Source organism: Leptosomus discolor, chromosome 8, assembly GCF_034619465.1.
Source record: "Leptosomus discolor isolate bLepDis1 chromosome 8, bLepDis1.hap2, whole genome shotgun sequence".
NCBI lineage: Eukaryota > Metazoa > Chordata > Aves > Leptosomiformes > Leptosomidae > Leptosomus > Leptosomus discolor.
This window is the reverse complement of record NC_141398.1, coordinates 61,871,237-61,894,632: the sequence shown is the minus strand read 5'-3', so window position 1 is coordinate 61,894,632 and position 23,396 is coordinate 61,871,237. Positions and strand designations below refer to the sequence as shown.

The 23,396-nt window shown below is 42.5% G+C and overlaps 1 protein-coding gene and 1 non-coding gene across 3 annotated transcripts in view; both read right to left on the bottom strand.

Moving 5' to 3' along the window:
- AP1G1 (adaptor related protein complex 1 subunit gamma 1) overlaps positions 1 to 23,396 on the bottom strand; it is a 48,772-nt gene that overhangs the window by 5,716 nt on the left and 19,660 nt on the right. Inside the window, exons 4-19 of one of the 2 annotated variants that reach the window (XM_086468911.1) lie at positions 21,343 to 21,484; positions 20,004 to 20,100; positions 17,679 to 17,755; positions 16,421 to 16,429; positions 13,602 to 13,697; positions 13,156 to 13,236; positions 12,811 to 12,909; positions 12,376 to 12,431; positions 11,395 to 11,508; positions 7,638 to 7,778; positions 6,913 to 6,967; positions 4,142 to 4,264; positions 3,726 to 3,815; positions 3,102 to 3,229; positions 2,609 to 2,713; positions 281 to 422 (exon numbers count right to left, since the gene is read on the bottom strand). In XM_086468911.1, coding sequence (XP_086325037.1) covers positions 281 to 422; positions 2,609 to 2,713; positions 3,102 to 3,229; positions 3,726 to 3,815; positions 4,142 to 4,264; positions 6,913 to 6,967; positions 7,638 to 7,778; positions 11,395 to 11,508; positions 12,376 to 12,431; positions 12,811 to 12,909; positions 13,156 to 13,236; positions 13,602 to 13,697; positions 16,421 to 16,429; positions 17,679 to 17,755; positions 20,004 to 20,100; positions 21,343 to 21,484 — 1,555 coding nt within the window. The remainder of the gene's footprint in view (positions 1 to 280; positions 423 to 2,608; positions 2,714 to 3,101; positions 3,230 to 3,725; positions 3,816 to 4,141; positions 4,265 to 6,912; positions 6,968 to 7,637; positions 7,779 to 11,394; positions 11,509 to 12,375; positions 12,432 to 12,810; positions 12,910 to 13,155; positions 13,237 to 13,601; positions 13,698 to 16,420; positions 16,430 to 17,678; positions 17,756 to 20,003; positions 20,101 to 21,342; positions 21,485 to 23,396) is intronic. The other variant, XM_086468909.1, reaches the window with a different exon arrangement.
- Positions 9,892 to 9,978, bottom strand: LOC147415054 (small nucleolar RNA SNORD71). The gene has a single exon (XR_015183748.1). It is a non-coding gene; the product is annotated as a small nucleolar RNA SNORD71 (small nucleolar RNA).

The window sequence follows — 23,396 nt, the reverse complement described above, 5'->3', positions numbered from 1 at the left end:
TTTCCACACTCTTGAGACCATAGAGATAGAGAAGGATGGAGTTCATGCACACTGACACAGTCCGGGAGATACATGGCTTTAAACCACCCTGCTCTCGCACTCCCTACAATGACCTCTCCCAAACACCAGTTCTCTACACTGGATCCATCAGAGCAGAGAGATGATGCAATCATCACCAGGACAGAACTAGCAAAGAGGCAGAGAGGGGGAGGGAGATGGTCTCAGCTTGCTGTTGGCAGTGGCTAGCAGTGGAAATTTATCCAAGATCAGGTTCCATTACCTGGCTAGCAGGCTGCAATCCAGAGGGTGGAGGTTTGGTTTCCAGTACAGCTGGCTCCGTCTCTCCATTGGTCTGTACAATCTCAGTAGGGCCATTTGTGGTGACTTTCTCCATTACTGGCATTCTCTCAAGCAGAGCTGGCCTAAAAGAAGCTGACATAGTTACACTGTGCCATCTTCCTGGATCCCAATCCAAATACTCAGACATTCAGGAGATGATATACACAGGGCAACCTGCCTTTTCCTTTTAGCCCCAATGCACGGGAACTGAAAGACTGCCTGACAGCTTGAGGCGGTCAGAAGCAATCCCTGGCATTCTGTGCCAGCGTAAATACATTAGTTGACAGCTGAAAGCCAGACAAGCCCTCCTGCCTCCTATTTTCCCCCCATTACTCGACAGAGTTTCCACTGTGGGACTAGGATAACAAACTGAAGACAAAGATTAAATAATTGAGCAATGGGGATTAACTGCAGACATGGGACACTTGACTGCTCTGTTCCATATGCAGCTGAGTCAGAGTCAGCTCATTGGACTTCTCCCTTGCAGAAGGGTTAACCACTTAGGAGAAGTGACAAAGCTGGAAAAGCAAATCACTGTACTCTCAGTCAGCCAAATTAAGTTTCCCAAGACAGTAAGTTCAGCCCTTGAGAGTACCCTCCTGAAATGACACAGAGACTGAAGAGGCGACACAGGATCCAGAATCCTGACATCAAACCAAAAAACCTAGGAAAACCTGTACAGGGAGAACTAGTCTGCAACACAAGAAAGGCCATTACCCTTACAGATCAAGCCACAAAGTGCTGCATGTAATAGGGCTAAGCCACACTGTCTACACATCTTTCGGGCTCAAAAAGTGTTCCAGTGCCAACAAACCCAGGAATGGACCACATTTCTGACTATGAACAAAGTCTTAAGGAGCACAAACTTTTAAACATTGACCTTTACACTGTAATGAACACCAGAATATAGCGGGGGGGGCGGGGGAGAGAACGGGGACCACAGATGCTCTCTCATAAAACTGAATGAAGTTTACATGTGGTTTTTCTGAAGTGCAACGCTTCCCAAAACTATGAGTAGCACACACTGCAGTCTGATCAGAAGCTAGCCGATCGCCAGACACTGTTGTTTGCAATAGTCAACTCACATCAAAAGCCTCTCATGCTAGGTTTTTCTCGACTCATTCATAAGGCTTCGTGTGAAGCCCTAAGCAGCTCACATGCCCTAGCTCATTAACATGATTTTTCCAAGAACAATTTGAGTTGCTGCATGGATCCCATGGGAGGAGAGAAAAGAGGAAATCACAAGGATGTTGTGGCCTACACATAGTGAATAGGGTGGTACCTATGGAAAAAAAGTGATCGTGAAGAGCCTTTGAAACAAGGTTTGGAGGCCTGTACAAGCATAGGCAGGATTTAGTCCAGTGGCACCCATTTTCTCTCAGTCCTTTCATCCAGACTCTGCAATGGATGCTCCTCCATCCAATGGAATCTCACAGCAAGTTTTCGAGGGTGGATGAAGTTAATCCCCAGAAGATCTCCTCCAATCCTATGATCTTACTGAACAGAATCTGTGGTGCTCCTACGTATCAACAATTAACCATTGCATTTAGTAGATTAATAACTATTCTGCAAAGAATTACAGCTTAGTTATTGCAACAAAGAAGGGTTTTACCTTTCTCATAAAGAAACCATCACTTGAGCAAAGCAATGATGAATGGGGACCTCTCAATGTTAAAATGTAAGAAAGTTAACATGCTCACGAACTGTAAGACAGGGATGCTGAGGGGTGCAGTGCAATAGTACGCCTTTGCATGCAGAATTTGAGATTTTAAACAGATACTACAATAAGATACAGAGAATTAAAAAGATGTTCTGAAAAACTGAAAAGTACTATCAGTTGGAAGAATTACCTCAAGTTCAGAGCTCAGTTTAGGAGGACAGGTCAATGGATTCCTGCATGCTTATTCCAAAGACATTTTAAAATCAGTTTGAACCTAATGACCGTGGTAATGCTAGCATGGTAAAAGCTACCTGCAGACACTTACTCAGCTTGCAAATTCAGGATTTACACCTACAGGTAAAAATTAGTCAAGTTCAAGATCAAAGCATTGCAATGTTTTGGCAAAGAAAGTCTCGGATCACAGAACAATCTCCCAGGATACATTAAGTTCTTAAACACTTGCTAACCCTATAGATGAGGAAGGCATTCTAGTTCCTCTGTAATCCTACAAGAATCGCCAGGCAAAGCTCTCAAAGCACAAAGTGTCGTACACAGGAGATCAGAGTAGATTATAATGATCCTTTTCAAACACCACTCATCACCACTTACCTCATGTGATCATATTTCTTGAAAAGTGCATTATATTCCACTGCCCTCTGCTGTAGCTCCACATCGATGCTGCTCCCGTAAATGGAAACTACCTTCTTAATGCGACTGTGTGGGGGCAAGGGGGAAACAAAAACCACACCATGGAATTAGCAGCAATAAGCAAGGGATTAGCATGGGTCATCCAGAAGCCACTATCTGGCCTCTGCTCAACAGGTGTCCTGTGTAACTCCTAAAACAGTAGTCACTGCTGTTTTCCTGGAGTATCTATGTCCCTTCACAACAGCATCAGCAGGTGATCAATATACCACCACAAGGTGGTAAGAAAGCTCAACGACCTACACCGAGAAGTCATCACTAGGAAACAAGCTATTTTTCTCTCCATTGTCCAAAAAAGGAACTGGAAAGATGTCCAAAGAATACTTCTACAGAAGACAACTGATGCCAGCACATTTCCAACAAAGCCCTCTGCAGCACAACATCAATGAGAACTCACTTGACAGTGCAGGTGAACCTTGTGGAAAGCTTCATGATGGCAGTGAGAGCATAGCCTCGTGTAACAGATGCAGACATATTAGATATCAGGACGCTTTCTAAAATATCAAGAACTTCATCCTCTGTTACCTGAAAAGGTACAGAAAGGTTAGGCTGAGACAGAGAGAAGCTTTGCAGCAGTCCTTCCAAGGCATGCTGTAAAAACCTGTCTCTTGCTTAATTGCCAGGTCATACCTCCCCCGCAACTTTGTGAGCCTACAGCATTACGTCAGAGTGTATAAGACAGATGCATCTAGGTGGAGATCTTACGATACTAGTTTTAAAATACAGGTCCTATTCCACACATTGAAAATCACCAAAATACACAGCTAGGACCCTAGCAGATACCGTGCAAGCTAGGTTAGCGCTGAAACCACACCGCTCTGCCAACTGTAGCTGCACTCCTCACAGTGAGCGTTTATGCAGCCCGTGCCTGGAGCATGGGAAGGAGAGTTCTGTCCAGGGTCCATCTCCATCGTGGACACCAGTGCTAAGCAACTGTTGCAAGCATTCTCCTCTCATAGCCAGCATCAAGCAGCTCCAGCCTCAGCCAGGTACACAGTTGTTCGCCTTTCCCGACCTATACCTGTATTGGTTCCTCCTCTTCACACTGACCAGACACCAGAAGATCTCCATACTCTCCTATGCACCAAGAGGCCACTTGCACCAGAGGCTGCTGTTGGAAGAAAAAAAATTCAGACGCCTCAGAGACAGATAAATTAAACCATCACCATTTGCCAGAGCAAGCTTAGCCCCCCATCCAGCCAAGGAAATTCTCCACAGCAGAAGAAACAGGAATATTTGATTTGATCAAGAATTCCCCAACAGAATTAGAGAAAATAAAAAGAAAATAAAAAGAACATGAACTTATAGAAGACATGCCTCTTCTGCAATCTGTCCCTTGGAGCTAGACAGTGTGATGTTGACTTACCTCAAGATGCTTAGTAAACATGCTTATTGCAGTAGAACAAGGAAATGGAAGCTGGTTGTGTTTGGTATTACCTGGGAATAATCACCAAGGATGGCTTTGTAGAGTCTCTGCACAGTGTAGGCATGCATCTCCACACTATTAGTTATTAGCTGAATCAGGTTGGGAACAGCATCATCACGAACATAACTTCCTGCCTGCAAGAACAATTGTTGTTAGATTTCACTACCCAACTTCTCAGCAACACCCAGCATCCGATGATATCTTTCACAAAGCCACCTGATGTGCACAGAAATAAAAATCAACCTCCTCATCCCCAAGCACTTCATGGTTGATTTTGAGCAGGCTCAGATGGGTAGAAGTAGAGGACAGTACATTTTCCCAATGAACTCAACTATACCAGAGAAATCCATAGTATAGATTATCTTGAAATTGTCAAGGGGATACAGTGTGGACATAAGAATTCTGTGCTAGAGAAGAAACAAAAAGCAACACAGAAAGCTTCTCTGTTAAACTGAAAGCTTTAAGTTAAAGACACCCTGGAGGCAGAAAGCAGCTTATTCTACTACTTGCTCAAAGCCAGATTCTACACCAAATAAGCACCAGGACCCAGGAACTTGCCTGCCTATCACTCTTTGGTTAGAGGACAGAACACGGAGCTCAAGAGGGAAAAGCCCACCTTAAGGCCAGGAAAGTATGTGAGGCAATATACAGTCACACAGCTTTGGCACTGAAGGGAAGATGTATACTGTCCAAAACCCGGTCTGTTTAGGCACTCTGGCACTGACAGCAGAGCATGCAAAAAGAAGAACATCACACCAGCCCAATAAGCTCAACTGAGCGAGAATCCAGATAGTCAAAGATGGCTGTATTAGGTTAGCGTGGCAAGATTTTGGTAGCTTGGGGGGGCTACAGGAGTGGTTTCTGTAAGAAGCTGCCAGAAACTTCTATGTCTGACAGAGCCAATGCCAGCTGGCTCCAAGACGGACCACCGCTGGCCAAGGCCGAGCCCATCAGTGACGGTGGTAGCACCTCTGTGACAACATATTTAAGAAGGAGGAAAAAAAAATGTGGGCAACAGCAATTCCAGGAGAGAGGAGTGAGAACAAACAACTCTGCAGACACCAAGGGCAGTGAAGAAGGAGGGAGAGAGGTTGCTCCAGGTGCTGGTGCAGAGATTTCCCTGCAGCCCATGGTGAACACCATGGTTGAGGCAGGCTATCCCCCTGCAGCCCATGGAGGTCCATGGTGGAGCAGACATGCACCTGCAGGCCATGGAGGACCCCATGCCAGAGCAGCTGGATGCCTGAAGGGGGCTGTGACCCTGTGGGAAGCCCACACTGGAGCAGGCTCCTGGCAGGACCTGTGGCCCCGTGGAGAGAGCAACACACGCTGGAGCAGGTTTTCTGGCAGGACTTGTGACCCCATGGGGGACCCACACTGGAGCAGTCTGTGGAGAACTGTAGCCCATGGGAAGGATTCACGTTGAAGCACGGGAAGAGCGTGAGGATTCCTCCCCCTTAGGGGGAAGTAGCAGCACAAACAACATGTGATGAACTGACCATCCCCCTGCACCGCTGGACGGGAGGAGGTAGAGGAAATGGGAATGGAGTTATGCCCAGGAAGAAGGGAGGGGTGCAGGAGAAGGTGTTTTTTAAGATTTGGGTTGTTCCCCCCACCCCCCCTTATCATACTCTGATTTGATTGGCAATAAACTAATTTCCCCAGTCGAGTCTGTTTTGCCTGTGATGGTAATTGGTGAGTGATCTCCCCACACCCTCATCTCAACCCCTGAGCCTTTCATTGTATTTTTTCTCCCCTGTCCAGTTGAGGAGGGCAGGCGACAGAGCAGCTTTGGTGGGCACCTAGTGTCCAGTCAGGGTCAACCCACGGTCAACCCACCACAATGACTGATGCTATCTTTCTGTGTTAGTTCTCATAAGCCTGGCAAACTGAAAAGGATGTTTATCTGAGAGTCTGCAGCAGGCAGCCTCATGAATACAACTTTATAAATGGTTTCCCTAGCAGCCAAGAGAAGGAAGTTCCTTTATCAAAGGAAGTCATCTGAGAGCAATTCTCACAGCCAACCTTCTAATAGAGCTCAATTCTCAGTTCAGACAAATCTACTTTTCCCTGTTTCAGTGTGGCAAAATAGCACACAAGCCAGACTCAGTTCTTGATGAACTTCTCAAATTTGAACGCTCATACTGATGAAATAAATCTCTTCACACTCCTTTGCCTCAGGGAACAGACTGCCTACCCAAGGCAAGATCAAGATGATTTCCCTCTTGTTCAGCAAAACACTACTTCAGTTCTATCTCAGCTGTGATGTTTATAAAGAAGTTTATGTAGGTAAAGAGTAATAATTAAACTCAAAGAAGAGGAATTAGAAGGCTGTTGATACATTTTCATTAAAAAGCTTTGATAAACTCAACTTGGAATAATTCCAAGAAATTGTATCACCCCCTTTCACTTTGCAAGTCACTTAAGGCTGTGTTTGCTCTCCCCTGAAAGCACGGTATACTGGAATCACAGATAGCATAAGGGCTGTCCTAACTTTGAAGCTAGTATGATTACTGCAGCGGAAACACTCTGCTACACACTGTATTCTTGTGGGCTTCTGAAATCAATACATTCCTTCTACAAAACCACTCAGTCATAGTTACTGAGTTTACGTATTTCTGACTGGCTGCCTTGGATCACTACCACGTAAGTACACCTCCTCTGTGTACTGTATTTGTTATCTGCCAGCCTTTATAGCCATCTCCAACTTGATGAGGAGTGACTTCCTACAGAATTAAGAAATTTTTACATAGTCACACACAAGACAGGCAATTTCACTTACCGTTGTTAAGACTCTCATAATTGTGTCTATGTGCCAACGTTTGGAAGGAGCATATCTGACAAAATTAAGATAACAGGTTAGAGCAATAACTGCTAGCCTTCAACACCAACAAGAAACACATCATCAGAATTTCCCATTCAGTTACTTCCTGGCCCACTGTTTCCTGAGGTGGGTAACACGGACAAAACACACACAAAAAAATCTTACAAAACAAAACACCACACACTTCACATCCTGTCACTTTTTTGTATTAATGCCAACACTGGAAAACTGAATGAATACACAGGTCTGCATAATACAGCACAGGCATACCTTGCATATACAGTACTTCGAAGTCAGACTGCTGATTACAACGGCTCAACAGTAATGAGATCACCTCACCTGCACAACTAACCAGAGAGGATCTGTGTGTGTGGAGGGGGGGCAGGGCCAGGATGTCAGCACGATACCTGTCGCCAAGCGCAGCAGAAATCAATACACTAGACTGGTTTAATGATATGAGGACTACCCATACGGGACACACTATGGTGTCCCAAGGCACTAGCGTGTCCTGTTCCTCAGAGCGGGTTAAAACTGACAAGCCACACACAGATCAGCCAACGGAGAAAAGATGATCAATATATTCTCTCCTGGGAGGGTGAAGAGGGAGAGGAACAACATACAAAATACTCATAATTCCAAGGATGTAAAAAAAAAAAAAAAAAGCAAGTAAATTGACCCCATACTTTTCAGCTGCAAGAAATATTCCAGATGCACAGTCTGCCTTGAACTCTGGTTCACAGGAATCTAGGAAATACAGCAACTCCTTCATCATTCCACGGACATTGTTTCCATTAACAAGAGCAAAACTCAGTTCCATTGCACGCCTAGGGCAAGAGACAGAAAACCAATAAAGCATCTTCACCTAGTGAAGTAAAAAAAACCCCAACAAAACCCAAGTGCAGTTACACAAATGCACTTACCTTTTAATTAAGATGAGAGCAACAGTTATTAATCCTGTGAGAACAGCCTTCCACATTAAATGTACCACTATTTTCCTGTTCATGGGCACCCACCCCAAAAAATTCTAAGGGGGAGTAGGGGTGTAGGTGTTCCAGAAACACATATCCACATGTCCTAAAGGTTAGAAATACCTTTATACCTTTGAGCAACCAGAGTCCATCAGCATTAAGGTCTGATTGCTCAAGTATTTGTAATTGCACGCTGGTCATTTCTGACACACAACTGCAGCATAACCCATGCTACAATGCACTTTCTCCAGCTCCAGGGATCCAGAAGAGACCTTCTTTTGATCTCCATATATTAGAGATTCAAATACAGTAGAGATTTAAAATATTAACTGATAAGCGTTATTGTATCCTGTCAGATAGGCTACGTAAGATTTCTAGAACCCAAAGTTACCCTGGTGCTCTTTCCAGAACCCATTCCTTTCCCCCACCACCCCCAAGGTGACATGACAACTAGACAGTACTGGCAATTTGCTATTCCTTGTTGTATACATTGAGAGGTCAGAGGCTAGTCCTTAGTCCTTCTACTTGAAGCTTCTGTAGTTGATTCTAGCACAGCTCTCTCATTCTTCTGACTTTTTTTGAATGAAGACTATCTTCGAATGCGATTGATTTCTGTACAACGGTGGCAACTAGTTATGTCAAAATGCATTAAAACAACGCATTAAAACAGCCTCGCTAAACCACCCTGACTATTCTTTAAAACTGAGCATTTGGTGTAATCCAGAACCCAAGTCTCCAAGCTGTGCCCTCTTCATACTATCAGGAACTTCACTCTCTGCCTGTTACCGAGATAGCCTACTAGAAGACAAAACAGATCCTCATAGCACATCAAAAACTTCCTCCCCCATTTCAGTTATCTTCTAAAATCATCTGAATAGCTGAAGTACTTCATTTGTACAGTGATTTTGTACCGCTTGTCATGCAATAGAATACAACCAGAATTATGCCAAAAGGCCTAAAGTCTGTTCTGTAATACAAACTTTCTTCAAATAGATCAGACTTCAAAATGCGTTTAACTACAGTAATTTTCATTAAAGTCATGATGTTGACGTGCATGAGCTATGCTGTCATCCTTTCACGTATTTACTGGCAGAAAACCCATGAGCAGTCCCACTGATTCTTACTCCAGTGTCAAGCTTGCTAACCTACCGCTACACAGACAGTTATTTTTTCTGATTGCTTAGTATTTTCCCAACATTCATGAAACATCAACAACTTAAGACCAGTCACATTACCCCAATCCAACAGTATTGGGCACAGACTATTTGTTCCCAAGAATCTGAGAACATCTAGACAGCACTGCTTCTCCCCACCTCTCTAGTTATGATTGTACTAAGAAGGATTTCTACAGAACGGTGAACTGTAAATGTGTTATTTTGCTTTTTACTCAACTAATACCCAGGGACCTAGAAGACACAGAGGTGCTCAGAATTAGGGTGAAAACACGTAATTAAACTGTTATCTTTTATCATCTAGATCTGCGGCTGGTTGAAGACCTATACCGTTATCAGAATTGTTTTCATCCCTCCAGTTAGTTCCCAACTCCTCACACCTAATCCCGGGTTACAAGTTTTCCATGTTTATGTTTAATTTTTCAGCCACATTATAGCAGATACATCAATACTGCAGGTGCACAGAGGTGCTCTGCAATCATAATACCAGGCATTTATCCCCAAACATAGTGCTTACCTTCAACCATATTACACGGCTCATTTCTGTCACGAAGTTCCTAATCACATGTAGTTTGATCATATCAAGCAGATAGACAAAAAGACTTGAATTAAATGGCAAAGCCATTCTGAATTATACTACGTGGACCAAAGCTGCACTGCAATGGTTAAAAAATTATGAGAACAGGCCATGCTTCAGATAACCAAAACCAGGTGTCATGTCTTTCCCTCAAGTCCCAGCCATTCAAACTTGCTCCCTGGGGACTGACATCCAGTCAATATATTGCTTCAGTGAAGACAGTGCATTGTCAGCAGCACGAGTGTCAGCATGGCAACATCATGCTCTGCTGATGGATCACTCAAAGGCTTCATCCTCCAACAGCACTCAGATGTGAAGCTCTGCTGTTTGTAGCAGACCTGGGTTTTCCTAGCAGGCACCAATAAAATGCTCTTGTTGCCGTCTGTCCAAAACCTAGATGGGGCTTTGCTGCCCCACAACCTAGCCTCATGCTGGCTCTGGCACCGAACAGCAACAGCAGCCTGACTCGCTCAGCACATAAGATACAAGTTTGTGTTTTGGGATAGATTGCAACTGTAAAAATAGATTCCACAATACTCATTACATAACAGCCAAAAATAAGTTTCAGAAGTGAGACAGATCCAATTTCTTTCCTATTCTGTACATATTAAGACTGAGCAGTGCTGTTAAAAATGTGGATCTGATTCAAAGATGAGCATAAATTTGAAGAATGCCTATCAGAACGAGTATCTATGGAGTATCTAATCAGTTTGACAAGATGGAAAAAAAGAGGTTGAGCAATTTTGAAAGTATATACAGGATGTGACGAGAGCCCAATGAAATTTTGGTCCGCAGCAGACAGATTCCACAAGATGCAACAGGGATGCAACTGTCCCCATCACTGACACACTTTATGCTGCACTGAGCTCAGACCACCAGTTACAGAAAGAATAATGATGAGGAAGAGAGTTCTGAAAGAAAAAGAGCAAGCAATTGACAGGCTGAAAGACTCAATTTAGATGAGCAGTATTCCGTATAAGTTGTGCAAAAGTGAGATCAAACAATACAAAAGTATCTATGAGTGTCTGACAGAAACAGGAGAAAGCTACTATCATCAATAAAAGGAACATAACTGAAGTAATGAGAAGAAACAGAGGAAGAAGTTTACACTGAGTATCAGGAAAAAATTCCTGTAGCGAGAAGTAAGGCTGCAAGCTCTCCTATTGCCCAGAGAAGTAGCAACATACCGCTACTTAAACAGCAAACGAAGACCAAGTATGGGTAACAGGATGTGGTTTGTAAGCAAATTATCTGAACAATCAAGTTAAGTCTGAATTCTACCACTGCCTAATCAAACTTAATCCCGAATACATTATTTGGATGGCTTAACACTGCTTCAAGACAACGTAGCACTGCCTGTTTGTCCAGAAAAGCAAAGCAACACGGAACATGCCAGAGCAGCTTTGATTAGGATCATACTTTATGGAGGCTTTCTATCTCATTGTCAGCACACAATCTGATCTCCATTGAGACTCCATTTTGGAAAAAATGAGGCAAACAGAAAAATCTTCTTTTCCAATCCAAGATGCAGAAAATGTAAAAGCAGCTTCCCAAAGAAGGTGGCTGCACATCTTCATTATCTTCTGTGAAGTATGAACCACTCTATGCATTAATACCAGTCTCACTTATAGTCCCCCAAGATTATTGTCATTTTCCCCTATGCCCTGCTCACTTTCCATAGGCTGTCAACTTTGAGAGTCTATTTCACTGACGTTCCAATTACCTTTTAATGGAGACATCCAGATCCTTCAGGCAGTCCACAATCGTGCTTCTGTGCCGCTGTACTGCATTATGGTCTGTCTGCACAGTTTTCAACAATGATGTCAAAGCTACATACCTGGCGACAAGGACATACAGTAACAAATACTTGACAGTAGGCATTTGAATTCTACACACGGGCACTCACACTCTCCCAAAAACTTAGTCTTATTTTGCAACAAAACAGGGTTCTCTTGTACTCAGTAATGAATGGAAATCTTCCAGGGGGACTGCCTGGCCTGTCTTCAAAGGTGAGTTACCATACTAAACTGTCACATGCCTAACAACACCCTGCTGTCTGGACAAGCACCTGTCCCAGTTCCTGGGCTCATGCCACATGCCCAGTCTTCACAAAGACTTTGAAAAGACAAGGCAAGTAAAGACTAGACCTCTGCAGACCATATACAAACTAGCATGAGTTGCAATTCCCAAGGCTAGAGTCTTCTACCTATATCATGATTTGCAATCAAAATGCCTACAGATGGGTCTTAATTCTAGCAGTTGCAGCAATTCCGTGTCCGTATTCATAGTGACCAAAGCACAACTGAACTTCCTTGTTGCCAACAGTACACAATCAGAAAACCCACAGACTTCGCCTGACTTGTCAGATCTCCAATGCCAACTCTGATTTGAGCATCAGCAGTTGGGACAAGACAGGAGACTCACAGGTTACTGGAAAAAACACTTGGCTAGATAAAGAAATCACATGTCAAGAATTAGATCACACATCCGGGCTCATCGACTAAGAAGGGTAGGGCCACAGTAAAGATTTGCACAGAGAAAAAAATGCATAAAGAAAGAAGAAAGCTAGGCAGTCATACTAACCCAAACAACAGCACTTCCCAACAAGGTCTCCTGGAAAACTCTGCTTCATTATATTCTTTGTGTAATTGCTTCTCACACATTTTAAAGCCAGTGTTGCCAAAACACAGTTCATACAACTTACCTGATATTTTTGTCGTTGTTTAGTAAGAAACGGCCTAGGATGTTAATGGCTAACACCTGCAGAAAGAGTTAGGGAAGGTCAACGATCAAAAAAGCCTGCTGGTCATCTTCATGGTTTCAAGATGATTTTAACAGCGACATGTCAAAGCTACCATTGTGGTTCTTGGCCAAAAGCATAAAGAACTCTAGAAGCTGCCTAAGCAGAGGAAAATTAAGGCAAACACAGGATAGGCTCTCTCCTGCACTCAAGGGAACAGCCTCTGCAGGAAGTTTTGCTTTTTAATTTTTGTTATTTTTTAAAGAAAAAAACAAATGCACACCACTCTCTGAAGCAGCTACAGTCTTACCTAGAGCCGACTGTGGAGCTTTGTTTAAGTGAAACAACTTTACTTCATGTCCTCTACACAAATTACTCTAATACAAGCAGGCAACTTACTCTCAGTCCACTCTCAGATTTTATGTCCATAATAGTCAGCACAGTTTCATAGAGAATGGCATTTCCCACGTTTTTACTTGTTTCTGTATTAGTGGCAACCTGGAGAAAAGAAACAAAATACAGGAATCCAACTCATCCAAAAGAGATCCCCTTTGCACTGTTCCGGAGAACCAGCAGTGAAACCAACCAATCCCTAGCATACAAGTGCTACACCTGTGAACGTGTCTCTTCCAGCAAAATTCAACCCAGCATAGCAAGCACCTGTATTCTCACCAGTGCTGCTGAATCCAAGTTAAGAAACCAAAAGAGAAAGTTTAAGCTGCTCATCAACCTTGCAGACCTTACCTGTGCAAGTATATCATTCATTGCTTCACTAGAATCATCATCATTTCGCCCTAAAATTCTTAGTAACCGCAGGATTCGTACCTATTTGACAAAAATAAAGCAAAGAATAGCTCATTAGATGGCAGTGTTTTACACAGGGGCCACGAAATGCCCAGTACACTTCTTGAGCGGCAAAGCAGCAGAACAAGCTGCTCCATTCCTAAGCAAAATGCTTATCCTTAACAAGACCTTTACCAGTAAGAACAGGCTTGTGCCCTTCTCATTCTCCTCCCACCAGCCAGAACTGTTAAGAGTACCCCCCACTACCCACTAGGCCCAGCCTTGCAAGACCAACAGGTGTTGCCGCTTCTCCCTTTTGTCACAACTTCTCATAATACAATACACCTAAATCTCAAAACACAGTACTAGAATTTAAGCTATCAATCACTGTTTGCATCAGTTCTTACCTGCAAAAAGGGGTCACTGATCCCAGACACATCATGCTCTGGTGAATATCCAGACATGATAAGGTTCTTCAGAATACGAACTAATTGGGGAACGAGCTGTGAAGAAGAGAGTTGTCCTATTAGGGTGTTGTTCCTCCCCCAGCTTTGAAGTACAGGTCCAAGAAAAAAAATCTTGTATTTGAAAGCAAGTCAGTCTACGGATTATTCCACAAAGTTCAACTTGCACACGTACAGCTGATGTTTTATAAACACCTACAGCTTAATTAGGGCACAACTAGAAACAGTTAAGCAGGGAACTGAGCACCATATCGTATCTTTAAAGAACTAAATCTACCAAGGCTTGGCAGCTGAGACCTGAGAGAAAATACCAACTTCAATTCCTCTCTTAAAAAAAAAAAAAAAAAGGGGGGGGGATGTGCAGGCACTATTAAAATGATATAATTCCGGGGCTTCGCTTGGGGGCTTTATATTAGCTCCTGACTCACTTTTAGCATACATTGCCATGGAAGCACTGGGCATAGACAAACAGTTTCGATCTTTTCAAGTACTGTACTGCTATGACTAGAGCAAATTATCAAGAATTCTTTCAAGTTTGACACTCCACCCAACTTAGCTTCTAGAAAGAAAAGCTTTGCGACCTGCTTCCTCTCCAAGAGTTTCCAAATAGGGCAGAGAATGGATTTCCCTCCAGCCTTTCCCAGGGCTCTGTTGTTAAGACTTCTTCCGTGCAAGTAGCTCCAGGGTCTATTCTCCTCCTCTTCATCCCAAACTTCTCAGCAAGAGCAGCAACACTAAACTGACCAAATTCTTTGCTTCACTGCTGTTAGAAGGGTTCTGGATAATAGCAGAGAAACTGATGGAAGGACTGCTACTATGCCAGACTTAGGAGCACAAAATCGTATCGGCTTACACTGTTCATATTTTAAAGTTTCTTTCCACCTGTGTGGGCTAAACAACTTTCAGAAGCAGTTCACATTCCTCAGATGTTGATTGCACTGGTCTCCCAGTAGACATCTACCCATAGGAATACGTTATTGTTCAAGACTCGTACACAACTTTGAAAAAATGCTACCTATTTCCAAAAGTTTGGTTCAATTCCCTCCATCTTAGGCATCTCTGACAACTGACTTCAACTGTCAGGGCAACTCTGAGGAACCGTAATAGAATCTCCCTGTAGTATCTCACACATGCCGAGCAAGTAATCAGTTTAGGGCAGAATGTGGCAAATAAGCCAATCATTAAAGCAGACAAGCTATAACAAACTTACTATTTATCTCTAAAAAACTTCATAGCAGCTGTGAGTTACAAAATAGTCTCAGGGATTAAATGGAAGTTCATTTCCAACACATCCTATGAAAAACCTTAAGGTTGGAAGATAGAAACTGGACTCATTTTCATTGAGCTGCAAGAGAAAAACCACTCCTGCTGGATGATGTAGAGTTGTAGATCTCTAAAAGCTTTATTACTTCCATAGAAAGTTTTTCCTATCCCTCTCAGTGCTGGTATTATTAAAATAATCCAGACACTGCCTGGAGATGAGGTGACAAACCAGACAGAGGTGTTATGGTGGCTGCACTAAGTGGATTTTTCATCCCTGAAGCATGGCTAGCACCAGGACAGTACCATCCTTTCTCTCAACTCCATGCATGACAATCACTCCATGCATGAAAATGTTCTCTACAAAATCCTTCCCAATGAATTCACCCTTGAGGCTGAAGTCCTTGAGACTAACTGCTCCTGCATTCACGTATGCCTATTATGAGTCAGGGCTTGCATTCACACTAAATTTTTACCAGATCAGGGATTGTTTATAGCAAAGTTGCCACTTCTGACAACGTCAAATCAAGACGGTGCTTCAGATTCAGGACAGATAGTAGCAGAATGTGCCAAAAGCACAAGGTGATTTATAGAGCACAACAGCTGCATGTCAACATACTAAATGGGCAATGTTTTCTGGACTAAAGTCCTGTACATTTGTGGTACAGCACAAGAAGAAAACTGGCTGAGTTTCCCCATCATCTCTTACTACTTCTACCTTCGCTCTTCAGGAATTACATACTCCTCCGAAAATGTGCGTTTCAGAAAACATACAAATAAAAGGAACCATGAATTTCCTATTATCTGCCTTAAAGAGGAAACCAATGCATGCTGCAACATCTTCCCTCAAGGCAAGAGTAACAGACAACTGGAGTTACCTGCTGGAGCATTCCTGGAACCCTGATTAACATTTTCTTTGCCCTTCTAACATGCAAGAGTTATCAGGACTAAGGACAGAACAAACAAAGGGAAACATTACAGCCATGGAGATCGGTTGAGGGCCACCCCACCAATCTTCTACAGTCAAATTACAGCCTTGAAAAATATCAGCAATGCAGCTGTACTTGGTAGCTCTTTGAAGCACAGTAAGCCCACTTACAGGTGGCTAAGTAACTGTCTCTCCTGCTCCCGTTTGGGAATCATCCAAAGTTGCTCCATGATTCAGGCAAAACACAAAGCCCCATTCGTGAGGTATGAAGAAAGCCCAGGTGTACAGTTTGCATAGGCACAAAAAAATTCCCTAAAGTATTCCTCACATGAGAGAGCTCTTGACGAAAGCAGGCTAACGTTTGGAGAAGGCCACAACTGAGATTCAGGGCTGCCATGGATATAGAGTTTTAGTGACAAGACAAGACCAGCACACAAAAAGCATCAGACAACTACGATTGATCTAAGCATGTGGCATCAATCACAAACGTGGCATTAAGAGGCACTGCCTCACATGAGACAAACATCTACAGATTCAATGCAAGCATGCACCATCTAGAAGAATTAACTCTTACCTTTTCATTCTAACACACAGCAGGATTCCAAACAGACAAAAGGGACAAAACAGACGAAGCAGGCATTAGGGATCAATGTTATACCATTCACAGCATAAACAACTACAAGAGATAGCTAGCAAAGAATGTACCTAGTACTGAAATTTTGTGGGCTCAGCTCTTCTCTCTTTTCCCACTACTATCATCTTAACTGAGCAATCAGCAGCTGGGATGGCTACCTTCTTCAAGACGACCCTAGGCCCACTTTATACCCAACCAGGGCAAGGCAGGATGCATGTCAAAATGCTAAGATGCATCAAAGGATGCGCTGTTGAAATCCCTAATGACACAGACAAGCCAAGGAAGAACAGTAAACTGGGCATGCAAGTAAATGAGCACCTTTAAGACTTTTCAAAGGTGCAAATGGCCAGCTCTGTTATACCAGCTTTATTCAATTTCTCCTTTAATCAAGAAGTCAGAATCACAATCAATGCAATTTTCAGATGTCCTTCTATTGGTAGTCTTGCATATGGCAATAATACTGCACAGCAAATTACAGCAAACAGCATAAGGGAGTTTGCGCTGGAGAGGGGGGAGGAGAAGCAAACATTCCTAACCAGAGCAGGAAGAGCAACATCAACTCTCAAACCCTTAAGTTAAAATGGAAAATGATGTAACATAGCATGCACCAGAGATGAGGCATCTGCAGAACTAGAACTTCCATCGGTATTTTTGACCCGAGTTTATAAAATTGTGCGGCTGTGGTTAAGGTATTCAGGTGCTGGTATAAGCTTCAGTTTTTCACCTTTGCCTCTTTATGTTTATTTGTGATTCCAATGTCACTAAGCAATTAGCCACAAAGAGTGTGAAAAAACCCTAACGGAACATCAAAAGAGGACACTACATGTAACCTCAGGATGAGTTTCATACCGCACAGTCCTAAGACCGATGTTTTGTAACTTATCCACTTATTGAAGGGGATTAGCACTTGATACACAAAATTCCTAAGTCCAATGATTTTTTTAAAAATGTTGATAATAAGCAGAAAGTATCTTTAAATTCTTCATCGAAATAGCTGTTAGGATTTTATTATTAAGACATGCAAGGATATTTATTAAGACACGTAGATATTTATTATTACGACATGCACACTGCTTTCACTAGGGAGGCTCAAGAAGACGCATCAGTGAAAAAAAAAAAAAACCAAAACCAAAAACCCCAACCCACCACAAACAAAACTACGAATATTAACCCTGCAATATTATCAGTTCACACTTACCTTTCTAAAGTGTGCAAGCATGTCTGGGCTTCTCTCGCACATCTCTGTGAGAAGGACAACTGATGTGTGAAGAACACCTAAAGGTGATGGAGGAAAAAAGAATAAAGTCTCTACATTTAACATAATTTCATGGCTCTAGACATGTGACAAAGATCCTAAGGAAACAGCAGGAAATCATTAAAAAAAAAAAACAAAAAAACTCTTCTTTAATACAACAAATCTACCCCAAAACACATTTGCGCTTGCAGCTGTGCCCAAGGGAAAGCAGACAGCAACGTGCTCATGTCTTAATGCTGCAACTAAAGGTCAAAGGAGGAGAGAAACTGGACTTTGTCTGCAGAAACTTGCATACCAAATACACAGTCAGATGGCAACAGACAGTTAGACTAGGTGATCTTTAAGGTCCCTTCCAATCCAAACCATTCTATGATTCTACACAAACAGAAGACTCTAGGAGGACAGTACGTGTTCATTACACTGTTGGTGTTGGGTTCCTCACGCTTCCTGATTTTCTCTTCTAATTCCAGTACCTTAGCTGACCTTCTTGATCTGAACTGGACCTTCCTCAAAAGGTCTCAGAACTCAGTCCAGAGAAAGACTACAGCAGACTGCTTGGTCAAGCCAGTGTCTGCACACTGGCAGCCAGCTGCTGTGTGGCCTGCCTTGAAAAAATCCAGTCAAAGTGTCTCTGAGAATAGTTAGAAAAGGCATGTCAGCTACAAACCATTTAACTAGATGCCAATGCTTGATAACTTGTTAGTGAGATATAACCCTGTACATCGCGAAACTTCAACAATGAGCATTATTTTATGTCCACATTCAGTTGTAACACAGCAATTCTTCTCAGATGCTTTTTCAGTTACTCATTTTCTGTAGCTGTTAAGTCTGTACTAGAGAGCTCCTGACTCAGAAAGAGACTAGAAGCCTGCTGCTTAAACTTTTTCTAAAGAGATGATGACATTTATATTCACAACCTATGCAGTTCCCTGAGCTACTGCAGGTTCTATCCAAAATCTCTTCTGAAGTACATAAATATCTATCTATAAAGCTTATGTCACAGCTTTCTTAACACTGACACTGCTTACTAATCACTGAGACCTCCCAAGAGGCTGCTAAAGGGGTTTCATATATTCTGCTTCAGAGAAAGCTCAACAGGAAGTCCGTGGCTAAGACTGCTGGAAAGGAGACCATGATTTTTAACGACGAGGAAAGCAGAAAGGATGATCCTTTCTCTGCTTGGCCAAGGCTTGAAGAGGAGCATTCCCATCTTTAAAGAGGCAACAGAAGAGCTCTCAGCTTTTCAGGGTTGCATAAGACACAGGATGTCACACTACCAAGCTGAATCATGTAGGCATCACTGACAAAGAGTCTTACAGACCACTGCCTATTTGAAGCAGTGCTCACTCTAAATGTTCTGATCATGGTGTTTTAAATTGAGGTAAATTAGCTGTGCACACACAAACCACGTTCCACATGCAAACTGTTCTGTACCTCAAAGGTTTACAATACATGCAGGAAAAAAAAAGGAAACAATAGCTTGTCAGGAAGCTACTGTGGCCCGTTAGTACTGCTGGCACTTACAACTACCCTGTCTTCAGACAGAACTTCTCCCTGTGATGGGTTTTCAGCACTGCAAACACCTACTGCAGAACTCCTAGCACACCCATCCATTTTTTAAGGCACATGCTCGTTGCAGATGTGTAACAGGACTAAGACTTTCGGAAGTGAGCACTATGCTTGATAGAAATTAGTCAAGGTGTTAATTTAGTATTTATCTTTAAGTAATCTTCTAGAAACACTCGTGCGAGAAAATGCATTAAAACTGAATACTCTTGCAAAGGACCGCTAAAGTGAGAATCTGTTTTATGATGTAGTTCTGATGAAAAACAGCACCAAAGGGAGACTTTCATGACAGTGACGTAGGTATCTCTGTCCTGGGAATGCCTGCTAAAATTATGTCAGAGAATCCTATAGTGTTATGCCAACAGAAGACAAAAAAAAAACCCTAAAAAGTGCACTTTAGATTCCCTTTAGGCAGTGCACTGGATAAAGATCACAAACTTCCCCATTCCACCCACTCTGAAGTGTATCAAACCACAGTGAGAGTTCCTTTTGTCACCTATGCCATGTAAAAGTCCTGCTGACTAGCAGACTCATACACTTCCCTTTCTCCTGAGTGACATTTGCTTTCACTGCATAGGAATGGAAAGAAACAAGTCACACTAATACACCTCAAAAGTCCCTTCCAAACAAACAGGTTACGTAGCAAGTGCACCATCCTGAAAAGAATGGCATAGCCTTGCTAAGTAGAGTCTCAGATATTACCATGGTTCTTCTCATTCAGCAAGTTTTTGGTGGCTGGCAGGAACATCTCCATGAGTTCAGGCACCTTTCTAATGACATGAACAGCGCACAATGCTGCCTGTATAGGAAAAACAGTTCTGTTAGTACAAACCGTAATGACAACAATGTTTTGAGAACATCTAGCATAGTGGGAGCTATCACAAATTTCCTGATATACAAAGGCCTGGAAAGTTCATGGTACATTTTTCCCTCTCTCTACTACAAGTGACACTAAACAGCATCACAGAGAAGAGTTCAATAAAACGATCACGAGTGAGGAGGGAGGAAGAAAAAAAAAAGAAAGCACTGAGCTACAAAGTAATACTCCCACTATCAATGGTTCCTTTTCACATTTTCACTTCAGAAGCAATAGTAACTGCAAAGCAGCTCTGCCTTTAATAGGGCTACTTCAGCCTGTCCTCCCGTTGCTAGGGAGGGGATAACGCATTGGAAGCAAATAATTAAATTCATGTCAAATTATGGCTCATTTTCTTTCCCTTGAATATCTTCTCCTTCCCCACAAAATAACTTCCTCCTGCAGGTGATGGGTCCTACGAAAAACAAACGTGTACTACAGAAAACCTGCCTACTTCTGGGGTGCAGAAGCAACAAGAGACACTATCCTTCGCAGCTGCTTGAGATCCAAGAGCACTGAAGGCCTCTTCCCAGAATACAGCAATACCTCTTAGCATTGCTTTCTCTCCAATCTCTCTCTAGATCCAGCACTAGACAAAGATGTAACAATCCATCTCTTCCTAAATCTTACTGCTCCCCACCCTCCCCAAGACTTGATGAAATAAATTCAAAAGAACAAGTGTGATTACACTTTGCAGGTGCTACAGCACGCCTGCTATGGAAATGAGACAATTTATAATTGTTCGCCCATTTCAAGCCCTTAACCTTTCTATCTCATGTCATCATCAACAGAAGAGATCAAATAGGTTCAAATCTTCAGATACCAGCCAGCACTGCTAATCAAAGTTTCTCTGGACTTATCTGAGAAGATACAGAAACAAAACTCATGACTAGCAGTTGGGGGTTAATGTCTGTGAATGGGCAGGTGTTTATATTACCATCAACAACCTTAAGGTAGGGAGTATCAAAATAGAAACAACTACCTCACCTGCTGGAGGCTTGTCTTTTAGAGGCTTATGCACATTCCTCCTATAGACAGACAGGGAGTTTTGACCTCTGTCTTGCGCACTGGGAAAACACTCAACCAGTGTGATCCAAGTCATCTAGCATTCCAGATATTAGCAGGTTATCCAATCAATCCTGAGTTTTAATCCACAACAAAGTATTCAAAAGTTCCCTGAAGTACCTTCTTCCTAAGATAGGAGTTGGAAGTTTTGAGGAGCTTTTCCACCTCTCCTGCAAGGTCTCTGCACATTTCTGAGGAGCCCATGCAGCCAAGAGTGCAGAGTGCCAGCCCCTGCACATATTGCGTGCTGTGATTAAGGTCACTGTAACGAAGAACAAAAAAAAGCCAATCAGCATGCACACAGAAAACCTGAACACATACACACACACACAAAAAAAAGGCATCTATATCTACAGTCATCTAACCAGCTGCACACACGGCCCAGAAGAACTCTCCAGATTCTCAGCTATCTGGATGCACGACCTAGGAGCAATAGCAGCTCTGAGTGCATGTACCACAGGGTTTGCTACTACTTCTACTTAGAATCCTCAATTATAAAGATAAAACGCTTGGTTAAAACTATAAGGTGGGTATGTAGGGATTGAGCTGAGAAGAGGGAAGACCACATAGCATCCCATTAAAACTTCTAAATTAAAGACAAAATGTTGTATTTTGGAACTTGCATGCCGAAAAGAAACTAACATGAAGTACAGTCCTGCAGAGACTCTGGGTTGTCCCAGTTAAAACACGTTCCAGGGTAGTCTTTAGCTTCTGCATTTATAAAAGTCTGTGTAAAAATATCCTCTATCCCGAGTAAAAACCACAAACCCCACCACTCGCACACCTTGAAAATAATCCATATAGCAATTTTGTTTAGTAATCCTAACTATTCATATACTTAAGGAAGTTGTAAAATGCAGCCAATAAGTTAAACCACCTAATAGTAGGTGCTATTCATGAGGCCAGCTACCAATATCACACTAAGTACAAGACAATATAGCTTCCACATGGTGATTCCAACAGCCTTTAAAACCAATTTCCACACTACTTTTCCATCAGATTAATTGGTACTCATGTCACCATGGTATCCAGGATTCAATGTTGAAGAAAGTAAAGAACAGGGTTCCTGGTTTGGGAGGCAAGGGGAGCTGGGGATTGCATGATGGGAGGGCTGGGGAAACGAGCGGTATGTAACCAAATGTGCACAACGTGCAGAAAAGCAAGAGACAGTATTCTGGTTGTAACGTCAAGCAGCTATGGCAACATGCAGATGAAGGAACAGATAGCACATGCTGCTAAATGGGTTGTTTTTTTGTTTCCTTCCTTCAACAAATTTTTGGCAGCTATATAAAGCTGTGCATATAGCAAGTATGTGCTCCATAATGGTGCTCACTTTTTTCTATCAAAAATCTAGGTCTTGCCACAGAATAATGAAAGACAATGCCATAAATCAAATACCTTAATGTCTAGATAAAGGCAAGACCAAGTGGCAGATATAGAAGCCAAAGGAGAAAGCAATAAAACAACCCACTGAGGTGGTGGGAAGCTGTCCACCAACTTTGCTCAGCTTCAGCCTGACACATTTCCAGTTCAAACTCACTAACACCCTTACCCCACAAATTCATTTTAGTACAAACAATTAAATGAGGTGTTAACCTAGCAGCCTGGTTCTAATGGAAGAGCCTCACAGGTATGACATTTCAATGAAAAATCTTTAGCAAATTGTCTCTTCTCTCCTGGACGCTAGGTCCAAAGTTAGCACATCCTCAGGCCCACAGTTTTGTCAAGTTTCTTTCCAAGCACTTTGAGGCAACAGTCCAAGTGAAGATCAATGCTTTACTTGCTAATATCTGGGAGGTTTATGTCCTAAAGGTAAATAATAATAAAAAAAGACACAGCACACACAACCAAGCAGGCCTCTGGGTAAATCAGCTAGAACCCAGTTATTCACTCCTGCTCCCATCCATCTTGAAAAAGAGTGTTATTGGAAATGCACCAGTCACCATCTACTAAACTGTAACGTAAACCAGTCCCAGTTTAACAGGACTTTGCTGAGAGAAAAAAAAAAAAAGTTAAAGAAAAAAAAGATTTCCCATCTCCTCTTCTTGTCTGATTTCAGCAAGATGCCAAGCAGACAGCACATCCTAAGTTGCTGCCTTGCTTCCAAGGAAACCATTCATCAGGACCATTAGGCCAGCCTTAAAAAGAAAGCATGATACACAGCCATGATCCTT